The 12,900-nt window shown below is 36.7% G+C and overlaps 1 protein-coding gene across 3 annotated transcripts in view; it reads right to left on the bottom strand.

Moving 5' to 3' along the window:
- CDH10 (cadherin 10) overlaps window positions 1–12,900 on the bottom strand; it is a 186,834-nt gene that overhangs the window by 38,217 nt on the left and 135,717 nt on the right. For all 3 annotated transcript variants that reach the window (XM_061393821.1, XM_061393819.1, XM_061393820.1), the window contains exon 5: window positions 12,615–12,782. In XM_061393821.1, the coding sequence (XP_061249805.1) occupies window positions 12,615–12,782 (168 nt within the window). The remainder of the gene's footprint in view (window positions 1–12,614; window positions 12,783–12,900) is intronic.

The raw sequence follows: 12,900 nt of genomic DNA, 5'->3' as shown, positions 1-12,900 counted from the left end.
TATTATTTGAGTGTTAAATATATTTATAGCATAAATGTTTTGTATCATTCTCCACTTATATTTCTGTAAATAAGCTTACATGCATATGTACCTATATGTGCATGTATATTATATTTATGCAACTTATGTATAACTTACATCTACAGACAAAAGCAAACAAAAGAGTGAGGGAGACAATGTGTGTGAGAGTATCTACAATGCAGTAAAATAAAACTGCATGTATATGTGTGTGAGAAAAAGTGTTATGACTTTATAATCTTTCAAAATGCAAATGATTTATTAATGTTTTCTGTTTATTTCTTACTACAATATTATTAGTTATTATTTTTTATCATACTTCCTTCCATGTAGTAGTAAGTGTTTAATAAATCAAACAATGCTTTAATAGCATGACTTCTTTGTAATTCTTCCAAATTATAGGTACTAGGAGCATAGGGAAATCCTACAAATATATGTGGATATTTTTGTGATCACAGTAAATATCAGAGCCATTATCTAACCTATATAAATAGTAGAACAGTGCTTTTGATTATAAGAATATCCATTTTTTCTACATTAAAAAAGGGGGGAAAGAGACATTTTAAAATTCATTCCCTCCTTTCTCAGGCTAAAGCATCTTCCTTGGGACACACCTGACTATTGCTCTACTTGAAATGTGTTTGATAATTTTAAAATATGCAGATCAGCCTGGGGTCTACATTACCTTAGAATCCCCAGTAGAGGAGAAGCTGACTCTATTTACAAAGTGAAAATCAGCACTTATTAAATCACACCTCCCTGGTACCAGGCAGGGATTACGGTAGTCTCACAACTCACTGAAAGTACATGATTAAAATCTCTGTATGTATCATATAGACATTTCCTTGAAAGACCTTGTCTCATGCAAACTTGTTTATTTACCCACCAAGCAGTAGAAGGATCCAATAAAGCATTCACTTGTGTTTGGTCCTTAGATATTGCAAAAGCACCTCAGATATGCAGATGATACCAACCTCATGGCATAAAGCAAAGAGAAACTAAAGAGCCTCTTGATGAAGATGAAAGTAAAATAGCTAGCTTAAAACTCAACATTCAAAATACAAAGATTATGGCATCCAGTCTCATCACTTTATAACAAATAGATGGGAAAAAATGGAAATAATGGGAGATTTCATTTTCTTGGGCTCCAAAATCACTATACATGTTGACCACAGCCATGAAAATAAGACACTTGCTCCTTGGAAAAAAATCTATCACCAACCTACACAGTGTATTAAAAAGCAGAGATATCACTTTGCCAAAAAAGATACATATAATCAAAGCTATGATTTTTCCAGTAGTCATGTAGAGATGTGAGAGTTGGATCACAAAGAAGGTTGAGCACCAAAAAAATTGATGGTTTCAACCTATGGTGCTGGAGAAGACTCTCAAGAGTCCCTTGTAGAGTAAGGAAATCAAACCAATCAATCCTAAAGGAAATCAGTCCTGAATATTCACTGGAATGCTGAAGCTGAAGCTCCAACACTTTGGCCACCTGATGGGAAGAGCCAACTCACTGGAAAAGACCCTGATATTGGGAAAGACTGACGACAGGAGAAGAAGAGGGCAACAGAGGATAAGATGGTTGGATGGCATCATTGACTCAATGGACATGAGTTTGAGCAAACTCTGAGAGATAGGGAAGGACAGGGAAGCCTGCTGTGCTGCAGTCCATGGAGTCATGAAGATTTAGACATGACTTAGCACATGAACAACAACAACTGACAAAGGTTTGATTTACCTGGGTTTGTATCAAAATGCATGGACATTTTATGAATTCATTATGTCCCATCTGAGGTTGTTCCCATTTACAGGCAACTAGTGAAGCACTGAATTAACTAAAGGAAAGATTCATCAGGGAAGACAAAGAGAATCTTTGATGTGGCGATTTCTTTTTGAGTATAATGGTTAGAAGTACAGATTTTTGAGCCATCGAAACTGTTCTTTCTTTTCCAGCTGTAAAACTATGAGCAAGTGATTTAAGTTTCATGTTTTTTTTTGAACTAATAAAAGGGGAAATAAATTTTATATTATTATAATTATACAGATATGAAGATTAAGTGAATTAATTTTACATTACCTTGTACAGTGTTTAATCCACATTATAACATTGTACCTATTACTCTTATTTTCATACTGTTGCTGTATTTTATTTAAGTGTAGGCAAACCAGACAATCCATATTTATGTTATTTAATGAGCTAAATAAACATAGCCAATAAAGGTCATTCAGTTAAAACAAACAAACATAGCTATGAAACCTCTTCCAGGCTTTGAGTGATTCTAGAATTGCATGCTATGGTATATGAATTGGCTGTATTTCTGTATAATCTTTAAATATAATTTTATGGAAAAGTGTTAGCATCAAAATACTCAGAAAACTAGTTTCATCAAGTTTATATGTACATCCAATGTCTCATCATTTAAAAAAAAAAAAACTTTCTTATAAGTGAAAATTCTTGGCTAGTTTTCAGAACCAACAACCAAATGATGAAAAACTGATTTTTGTTACAATTCTCAATGTCATAGCAAAAAAAAAAAAAAGTAAGCAGCAATAAATTTACTCTTTTGAGGGCACTTGGGATAGATCTGTAAGCTTGCATAATAAATATATCACATTGTCACAAATTTGATATTAATTATCTATGAAGAGTTGACTCATTGGAAAAGATCCTGATGCTGGGAAGGATTGGGGGCAGGAGGAGACGAGGATGACAGAGGATGAGATGGCTGGATGGCATCACTCAATCATACACTTTTGGAGCTTATAAATTCTCTTTCTTCATAAATTCCCAGCTCAACTACTACATAAATGTACTTGATACTGACTCCTGACTTCTACTTGTCCATCTAAGCTGTCTGCAAAGAGGTCTGTGTCTTAAATAGACCAGGGGCATAGTTCTAGGACAACTGGATTTCTCTGGATTACTAAGTAGATGCATTACTAAGTAGATGATAGAATAATCCCTTTTCTTTTCTCTGTGTTACAATGTGTGGAAAAGCAGCCATATATGAATAACAAGCTGTGGTCTTCTCAAACTATGTTCTAAAGATTTTTTTTTTTTTTTTGCTGGATCTCAGTCAGATGTTTAGTTTCTTTTTTATTCTTGAGTGTGTGCTTGCTAAGTCACTTCATTTGTGTCTGACTCTGTGTGACCCTGTGGTCTGCAGCCTGCCATGCTCCTCTGATCATGGGATTCTCCAGGAAAGAATACTGGAGTGGGTTTTCATGCTCTCCTCCAGGGGATCTTTCCAACCCAGGGATCACACTCAGATCTCTTTCATCTCCTGCAATTGCAGGCGGGGTTTTTTGACCACTAGCACGACCTGGGAAGCCCCGCCTTCTTGACTTCTAGTGAAATACTGTCCCATCCAAGTACTAGAGCCAAATCTTCTAGACATCAGCTGGTTGACTGGAACCTTGATCATCCACATAACTGCTTTTGTAAACTCTTTTTCTCTAGGAGTGGACCTTCCTTTCTGATGTCTATTTTTTTTTGTCCCTCTGTTTCTATTTTTCACTTTTTAGAATGTATTTGAGAGAGTCTTATCATACAATATCTTCTTCTGTATTAAGGTAATGAGACTAGCCTCACCTCTGCAGATCATCTATTCCTTAATCACTGATTCTGATTCAAGAGGAAACACTATCCTAGCATTTTTCCGGAGGTGCTTTTTAAAAAGACCATTTGGGCACAAATCCCACTGTCCTGGGTGTTTTTGCCAAGCCTACAATGATCAGGTTTCAGTTCTTTAATCTCTTCATAGTCCTTTTCCACAAAGCCTATTTTGTTTTCTGATTTTTAGGGAAAGAAGGAAGTACGTGCGGTAAAAGAAACGAAAATACTCAACTGAAAACACCAAGTGGATAGAATACAGGTGATGGAGTATAACGTCTGTCTATCCTAGCACAATGAAGCATAGTAAAATTCAAGGGCCATTGAATGTTTGACTGCCTGAAGAGCAGAAACATTTGCTCTGAAGTCCTCATCCATGGATGTTCTTTTATTCATATGAGGTAAGTTCATTCATTTTGCTGAAGTTATAGGTACTTTAGACGTAAGACACTTTTATTTACTTTTTGGCCATCAGTGAGTAACAGCACAGCATCAGAGCACGAAAAGCAAGATTAGAAACATTGTACATTCTTGTGGAGAAGGAATAAGGAAGGGGAGGCAAATTGTTATGTACGGATAAGCAGGAGGCTTGAGACGTGCCTTTGATCCCTGGGTCGGGAAGATCCCCTGGAGGAGGGCATGCAACCCACTCCAGTATTCTTGCCTGGAGAATCGCATGGACAGAGGAGCCTAGAGGGCTACAGTCTATGGGGTCCCAAAGAGTCAGACACAACTAAAGCAACTTAGCAGGCACGCACATGGGGAGAAACGATATGTTACAGTTACTACTGAAAACATTTAATATAAGTGACCTAATTTGTTAATTGCAGCATTCTAGGAACTAAAAAGCCTCTTGATGAAAGTGAAAGAGGAGAGTGAAAAAGTTGGCTTAAAGCTCAACATTCAGAAAACGAAGATCATGGCATCTGGTCTCATCACTTCATGGCAAATAGATGGGGAAACAGTGGAAACAGTGTCAGACTTTATTTTGGGGGCTCCAAAATCACTGCAGATGCTGACTGCAGCCATGAAATTAAAAGACGCTTACTCCTTAGAAGGAAAGTTATGACCAAACTAGATAGCATATTCAAAAGCAGAGACATTACTTTGCCAACAAAGGTCCATCTACTCAAGGCTATGGTTTTTTCTGTGGTCATGTATGGATGTGGAAGCTGGACTGTGAAGAAAGCTGAGTGCCAAAGAATTGATGCTTTTGAACTGTGGTGTTGGAGAAGACTCTTGAGAGTCCCTTGGACTTCAAGGAGATCCAACCAGTCCATTCTAAAGGAGATCAGTCCTGGGTGTTGATTGGAAGGACTGATGCTAAAGCTGAAACTCCAGTGCTTTGGCCACCTCATGCGAAGAGTTGACTCATTGGAAAAGACTGAGGCTGGGAGGGATTGGGGGCAGGAGGAGACGGGGATGACAGAGGATGAGATAGCTGGATGGCATCACCGACTCAATTGATGTGAGTTTGGGTGAACTCCAGGAGTTGGTGATGGACAGGGAGGCCTGGTGTGCTGCAATTCATGGGGTCGCAAAGAGTCAGACACGACTGAGCAACTGAAATGAACTGAACTGAAATACTATATATGCAGGAACTGACAATTAGAGAAGCAAAATTATCTAATTGTATGCATTTTCTATTTTCAAAAATATTCAGGCCTCCTTAGAGAGAGGCCTCTCCTATTCATGCTGAAAATAACTAGTCCTTTATTCTTCTTTCTGTTGTTCATGTACTTACCCCATGGCCAGACATCATATTGTACTTTGATGTGATCATTACTTAATTTTCTACACCTTCCACCAGTAGCTCATGTCCTTGGTTAACTGTAGTCCTAAGTCTTGCTTTGAGTCTGGAGAAAGGATGCTCTCAAAAATTATCTACTGAACCATCCTTAATCTAGTATTTATTTTTAACTATTACAGTATATTCCTTTTCTATTTTATTTTCTTGTTCACCTAAGCTTTTTAAAGTGCAGGCATTATTTCTTTGATCCTCTTCCTGACTCTCTTTTATTCCTCAATTTACAACCCTACAGCTTCTTTAAATGATTTTTACTAAAACCAGTTGGGGAAGATCATCCACAGTTACCCCCATTATGTAAATTCCAATAGCTGCTACTCAAAACTCATTTTATCTGACTTTGAAGCAGTTGTCACTCTTGTTCTTTTCTATCGTTTGTTATTCTGGTTTTCTTGTATCAAGTTATAAAAGTAGATACAAAATACATAATACAGTAAAGTAAACATTAAAAGCATCACCAAAGATAATTCTCACCACCACTTTGAAGCAATCTTTTACCATTTTCTTTTTCTACTTGCACAGAATATGTCCTTTGCTAATTCTGAAAGATATGGGAATACCAGAACACCTGATCTGCCTCTTGAGAAATTTGTATGCAGGTCAGGAAGCAACAGTTAGAACTGGACATGGAACAACAGACTGGTTCCAAATAGGAAAAGGAGTTCGTCAAGGCTGTATATTGTCACCCTGTTTATCTAACTTATATGCAGAGTACATCATGAGAAACGCTGGACTGGAAGAAACACAAGCTGGAATCAAGATTGCCAGGAGAAATATCAATAACCTCAGATATGCAGATGACACCACCCTTATGGCAGAAAGTGAAGAGGAACTAAAAAGCCTCTTGAGGAAAGTGAAAGTGGAGAGTGAAAAAGTTGGCTTAAAGCTCAACATTCAGAAAACGAAGATCATGGCATCCGGTCCCACCACTTCATGGGAAATACATGGGGAAACAGTGCAAACAGTGTCAGACTTTATTTGACTGCAGATGGTGACTGCAGCCATGAAATTAAAAGACGCTCATTCCTTGGAAGGAAAGTTATGATCAACCTAGATAGCATATTCAAAAGCAGAGACATTACTTTGCCAAAAAAGGTCCATCTAGTCAAGGCTATGGTTTTTCCTGTGGTCATGTATGGATGTGAGAGTTGGACTGTGAAGAAGGCTGAGAGCTGAAGAATTGATGCTTTTGAACTGTGGTATTGGAGAAGACTCTTGAGAGTCCCTTGGACTGCAAGGAGATCCAACCTGTCCATTCTGAAGGAGATCAGCCCTGGAATTTCTTTGGAAGTAATGATGCTAAAGCTGAAACTCCAGTACTTTGGCCACCTCATGCGAAGAGTTGACTCATTGGAAAAGACTCTGATGCTGGGAGGGATTGGGGGCAGGAGGAGAAGGGGACAACAGAGGATGAGATGGCTGGATGGAATCACTGACTCGATGGATGTGAGTCTCAGTGAACTCTGGGAGTTGGTGATGGACAGGGAGGCCTGGCATGCTGCGATTCATGGGGTCGCAAAGAGTCGGACCCGACTGAGCGACTGATCTGATCTGATCTGAATACTCTACATTGGTAATTTTGCTAATTTCCAACTTCATAAACTCTCCTTCTTTCCCTGCCTTTATGGCTTGTAGTAGTTCGAAGAAAGCGTTTATATCAAAAGATAAATTCTCTCAAAAATATCTTCCATTGTAAAGGATGCACTCAGTTCTCCTCCCCTCTGTTTGGAAAAGTGCTGCTCCTCTGTTCGCTCATTAAATTCTGTCCCAAGTTCCCTTATCACATGTATCATTTCATATTGAAATATTCTCTCCCCTGCTAGACAATAAGCCATTTGTAATCAGGATCCAAGATATTAGAGAACAGTTAACATCCAAAAACACCTGCCTTGGCCAGGTACAATAATAACTGCTTTCATGAGCTGCCTCACAACGGGAGATCCCAATAAGAAGTCAGAGTGCTGCTGTGGAAAACTGAGAGAATTTAGGAGGGGCCAAAAGGATGGAGAGACGCCAGCTCCTAATATGTCCTGTCAACCCCCAGAAACCCTGAAGCTAAAACTCATCTTTTCTGAGATGCATGCACCACCAGGGACAAGCAAGAAGACTGGCCAGAGACAACCTGGAAAGCTAACCCCATTATCGTAAAACCTGAGACTGTGCCATATGGCAGAGCGGTTCTGGTTCTCCTGGGTTCCTTTTCCCCTGCTGCTCTCCACCTGGGGTTCCTTCCCAATAGACTTTTGCTTTGTCAGTATGTTTGTCTCCTCAGACAATTCATTTCCAAGTGTTAGTCAAGAGTCCACTCTCAGGCCCTGAAAAAAGTCCTCTTTCTGGTAACAAAAACTTATTAACCCTCATATGCTTAATTGCAAGCACCATGCCTATCACCGGAAGGAAAGCAATATATATTTTTTTCACTAATTGTTTTTAAAATCAAAGTCACTTGAAACAACCTAGGATTCTGAAATAATTTCAACAGATACATTGTTTTGGTAGTGAAAATGCAATTTACTATCTGGAGGAAAACCCTAAAATCCTTTTGGAACTGTTTTCAGGTGCACCTCAACCTTCTAATCCATTGCTTCTCTTTTAGAACCATGCTAAGGTGACATGTCTTACCAATGTTCACATGCTTATACCTCTAAAGCACAAGACCATAATGGTAACTTAGGTCACACATGTAGCTGTGTGTGTGTGTGTGTGTTTTAATTTCAATAATAATTTACTGTTGCCAATGTTTCTGTGAGTGCAGGGCTCGCTGATCTATTCCCCCAGCAACCTTGTTGTTTGGTATGATCCAACCACATTGGTCTTCATTTCTTGACCATCAACTTTCATTCAACATCATTCAACTGCCTATTCAGAGTTGCCCATCTGCTGTTTCCTTTGCTTGAAGGACTTTCCCACCTGTGTGTGTGTGTGCTCACTCAGTCATGTCTGACTGTTTGTGACCCCATAGGCTATAGCTCATCAGGCCTCTCTGTCCATGGGATTTCCTAGGCCAGAATACTGGAGCAGGTTGCTATTTCTTATTACTTCAGGGGATCCTCCTTACTCAGAGATTGAACCCATCTCTTGCATCTCCTGCATTGACAGGCAAATCCTTTACCACTGTGAACTATTACATTTTGCAGTGTTTGGATCAAATATCACCTCATGAGCAAGATCTTCCCTTATTGTCCCCCTTGGAACACTCATGTTTCTCTTTTTATCTAGAACTAAGCGAATACCTTGTCTGTATAGTTTTTTTTTTTTTTTAATGTATCATCTGCCTCTCCCATTTTAATGAACGATCATAGGGACAAAAAGCATATATACATATATATATAAATTTACAATAGTGTTTGGAAAAAGAGCTTCTCAATAAATATTTTTAAATGAAAGAATTTCTGGTTTCACTTGAAGAGATCCTCAAATAATATCAAAGTTTCTCACCCTCACTACTGATGACATTTTGGGTCAGATAACTTTTTGTCAAGTGACCTGTGGGGATGGTTAGCAGCATTTCTAGCTTACATCCAACGGATACCAGTAGTAGTGACCAGTTGAGACAAACAAACATGTCTTAAGATATTGTTAAATATATTTTAGGGGACAAAACTGTCTGATTGAGAACAATTTTTACAGATCTACATAATAAATAAGATAAGCAATGAAGGACATGGGTGCTTTCGTCTGTTTCTGTTCCTTCCAAATGACTGTTTATCTCCTACAGATGTACCATAGTAGAAAATGTTGAACTTGGATTAACTTGCATGGAAGTTTAAGTTTTAACCCCACTTTTATAATATTAAACAATAATAAAAATAGAGCAGAACTTGCACACATTAACATAATTGAGCACATAAATACATTATTAGCCAGCCACTGAGTCAAGTACTTCATATACTTAAAATTATTTGGTCTTACCACTCCACGGGTTATGCACTACCATCCAGTTTTACTGAATGGCTCTGGAATGGCACCTTCTATTAAGATGTCATTCAAAAGGACCAACGTGAGAAAGCTTGCAAATGAAGAAGACAAAATTGGGCTCATGAGAATGACTCCATAGTCTGTCCTAAACTGTCTCATATGGCAGACACCAGTTAAGTCACTAACCCTCATGCAGTTACTGATTGCAAATGTCTGGCTTGAGTTTGATATAGCTGGAAAATACTTGATGAAAGAGGATATTTCAAAGATTTATGTGACAAAAGAATGTAAAACATCTGCATAAGTTTTATATTAATGATATGTTTAAAGGATAATATTGGGTTAAAATATATGATTAAAATTAATATGTTCTGCTTATTTTAATTTTTTAAGTATGGCTGATAGAAAATTTACAATTACATTTGTGGCACACATTCTTGGTTTACATTCTATTTTTATTAGGCAGTACTAGTTTGTTCTCTTTATTATTTCCACTCTGAACCTCCTTTACTTCTTCTACATATTGGATATGATAATAATAGCAATGTGTGTATACAAGTAACTTGTGAGTGTCAGTGATATGCTACATATGAGGGTCTTCATAACCTGTGGAACTCTCGCCAAACATTGGCTATTTAATGAAATGAGATGAGAAATTAAAAACTAGTTTTCCGCATGTTAGGTAACTTAGACTATCAAGTAACATTCTAATTGCCATGACTGAGTGTTCCCAATAGTAAGATATGGTTGCAAATATTCATAGGAGAAAAGATAATTGAGAAAATAAAAATCCATAAATTATATTTCCATTTATAATTTAAAAATAATGAGACAGGATACAGGATGCTCTAAAACTTCTTCTAACATAGTATGGTGTACATCTGGAGTTGGGCATGGATTTCAAACCACCTCTGCCATTACTTGCAGTTCATCCTTAATGTCTATAGCATTCATTTTCTCATTTGTAGAATGGAGATACTAACCTCAATGGGTTATGACAAAATAAAGTAGTAACTTGATGCATGAAATGGTGAAATGAAAACGCTATTCAGAAAACATGCTATGCTCTTTCATTACTATTATTTTATTATTATTACTATTACTATTATATCCTGGTTTGTGTAATATGCCTACCAGATACCAACCACAAAATCTGACTTAACAAAAGAAAACAACATAACCAGTGAATGAATAAATAAAGGTATTGTAGTAGAAGAAAAATGATACAGTGAATTTTACTGGGTATTTTCATCTGTTCAAATGTCTATTTTTTCCATTTAATTAGAATCTATTAACTTGTTTATAAAACACATAAATTTTCAATAGGCTGTGTATTTTGGACACATGTGCATATATGTTCTTGAGAATTGAAACTCTAATAATCCTGGAACTTCCCTGCTGGTCCAGTGGTTAAGAATCCACCTTCCAGTGCAGGTGACATGGGTTCAATCCTTGGTCAGGGGACTAAAATCCTGCATGACACAGGGAAACAAGCCCATGGGCCACAACTAGAGAGAAGCCTGCATGCCAAAATGAAATAGCCTACGTGCTGCAGCTAAGACTCGATGCAGCCAAATAAATAATTAACATTAAGAATAAAATGTAAAAAAAAATAAAATGTAATAATCCTTTTAATGGTCGTCTTCTACTCAAAATACTTTTCTCACAAATACTTTTGCTCATTGTGGACTGTGCAGCTAGTTACAGTTTGTTTTTCCGGATTTGTATTCTATTCTCTTGGTAAGAGGCTCATGCTAAAAGGTAGTCAGAAATGTAAAAAGTGAAAGTCAAGTTTTAGTGTACAGGCATGTCTTTACAGCTGTTTTGAAAGAACTATAAAGATTTATTCTTGATTTTCGTTTCCCTGCCAATACTAAAATTACCCTGAAGTTGAGGCCTGATAATTGGAGAACAGGATAAGCAGACCCTCTTCTCTCTGTGTTTTGGGTCAAATACCACAATAGCAATGGCTGAAGGACATGTAAATTAAATATCTAACAAAATATCATCAAAAATACATGAGTATATGATTAGTCCACTCTAGATTATTCTATATGAATTTTATAATCTTTCAACACACACGATTTTAAACAATTTGATTAAAATCATGCACTATTAATAATCAAAGTTAGATAAAACTGGTACAAGAAGAAAGGTGAAATGCTTCTAAAGAGTCAAAACAACACAGTAATTCTTAGCCTATAATTCTTTCTGTGTAATGGTCTTTAGTATAAACACATAAATATCACATAAAGCTATTGCTTTTTACGTTTTAATATCTAAACACAAAGTTACATAAGGCAAAAAAAAAAAAAAGCTAAAATTGGGAGATCAATTTAGAAGTTTATATGCAGCAAATGTTAAAAATTAAAAACACAAATCATCCCAAAGCCTCTGTTTTATACCACATTTCCTAACAATGTGAGAATCCACCTTGAAACAAAGGGTCTTTTAGATTAACAGGAAATTGACCAAGTCTTGGCAAAGTCCTCTAAGACCCAATATCATCTGCTCTAGCTGCATGTTTTCTAAAAAATTTGTATAAAAGAGAGTAAATAAATGTAATTATATGGTCAGATGCTAATGGTTCTTAACCTATTCCTGACCTGTTTCGAGAATTTGAAGGATTCATTTTAAACCACAAAATAAATCTATAAATAGATCAGAAATACAAACTGTTTTAGTAAGATTGCTATTCCAAACACCTGCAAGCCTAGCATAGTGATAGTAAATGGAAGTCTGATTAGTTTGTAAGTTTCTACCTATGTAGTTCTTTTTGGCTAGGTCTTTTTTTTTTTTTTGGCTAAGTCTTTATAATATGAAAAATTAGATATTTTCCTGAAAAATTTTATCCTCAAATTAGAATCCTCCTTATTAAATTCTAAGTAGAAATAAACACATTCATTGTAAAAGTATAACTTAGTTTTTTTTTTTTTTTAAATAAAACATTTCCTTTGCTAACTGATAGAAATAGTTCTTAGATGATAACCATGGACATAGAACATATAGGTACATATAAATATATATGGAGAGAGTTTGTGATCATAGAGCCCTCTGTGTCTGAAAGAACTATGTTTGAAATGTTTAATTTTTATCTTTTAAAAACAATGAATTCATCAGAATATACATCTTTTTTCTTCACCCTTGAAGCACATTTCAATCTGTTTTAAAGGAAATGAATGACAGTTGCTTTTTTTTTTTCTTTTTTCACTCTAAAGCTCTTGCCCTGCAGAAAGGCCGTTAAAGAAAGCTTACTCTGGGGGAAGCGCGGGGGATTGTCATTGACGTCCGTCAGCGTGATGTTGACCGTGGTGGTTCCTGATAAGCCTCCCATCTGGCCGCCCATGTCTTTGGCCTGGATTACCACCTGATATTGCTCCCTATTTTCTCTGTTCATGTTTGGTAAAGCAGTCCTTATGATACCTTGAAACAAAAAAAAAGAAAACTTCTATTACAGTCATTAAAATCTCAATTGTTATTTGATTAAGCTCACAAATTGCAAATCCAAAGTAGTGATTTTTGAAAGACAAAAATGTTTTCT

Source organism: Bos javanicus, chromosome 20 (assembly GCF_032452875.1).
Source record: "Bos javanicus breed banteng chromosome 20, ARS-OSU_banteng_1.0, whole genome shotgun sequence".
NCBI lineage: Eukaryota > Metazoa > Chordata > Mammalia > Artiodactyla > Bovidae > Bos > Bos javanicus.
This window is presented reverse-complemented; position numbering and strand designations above follow the sequence as displayed.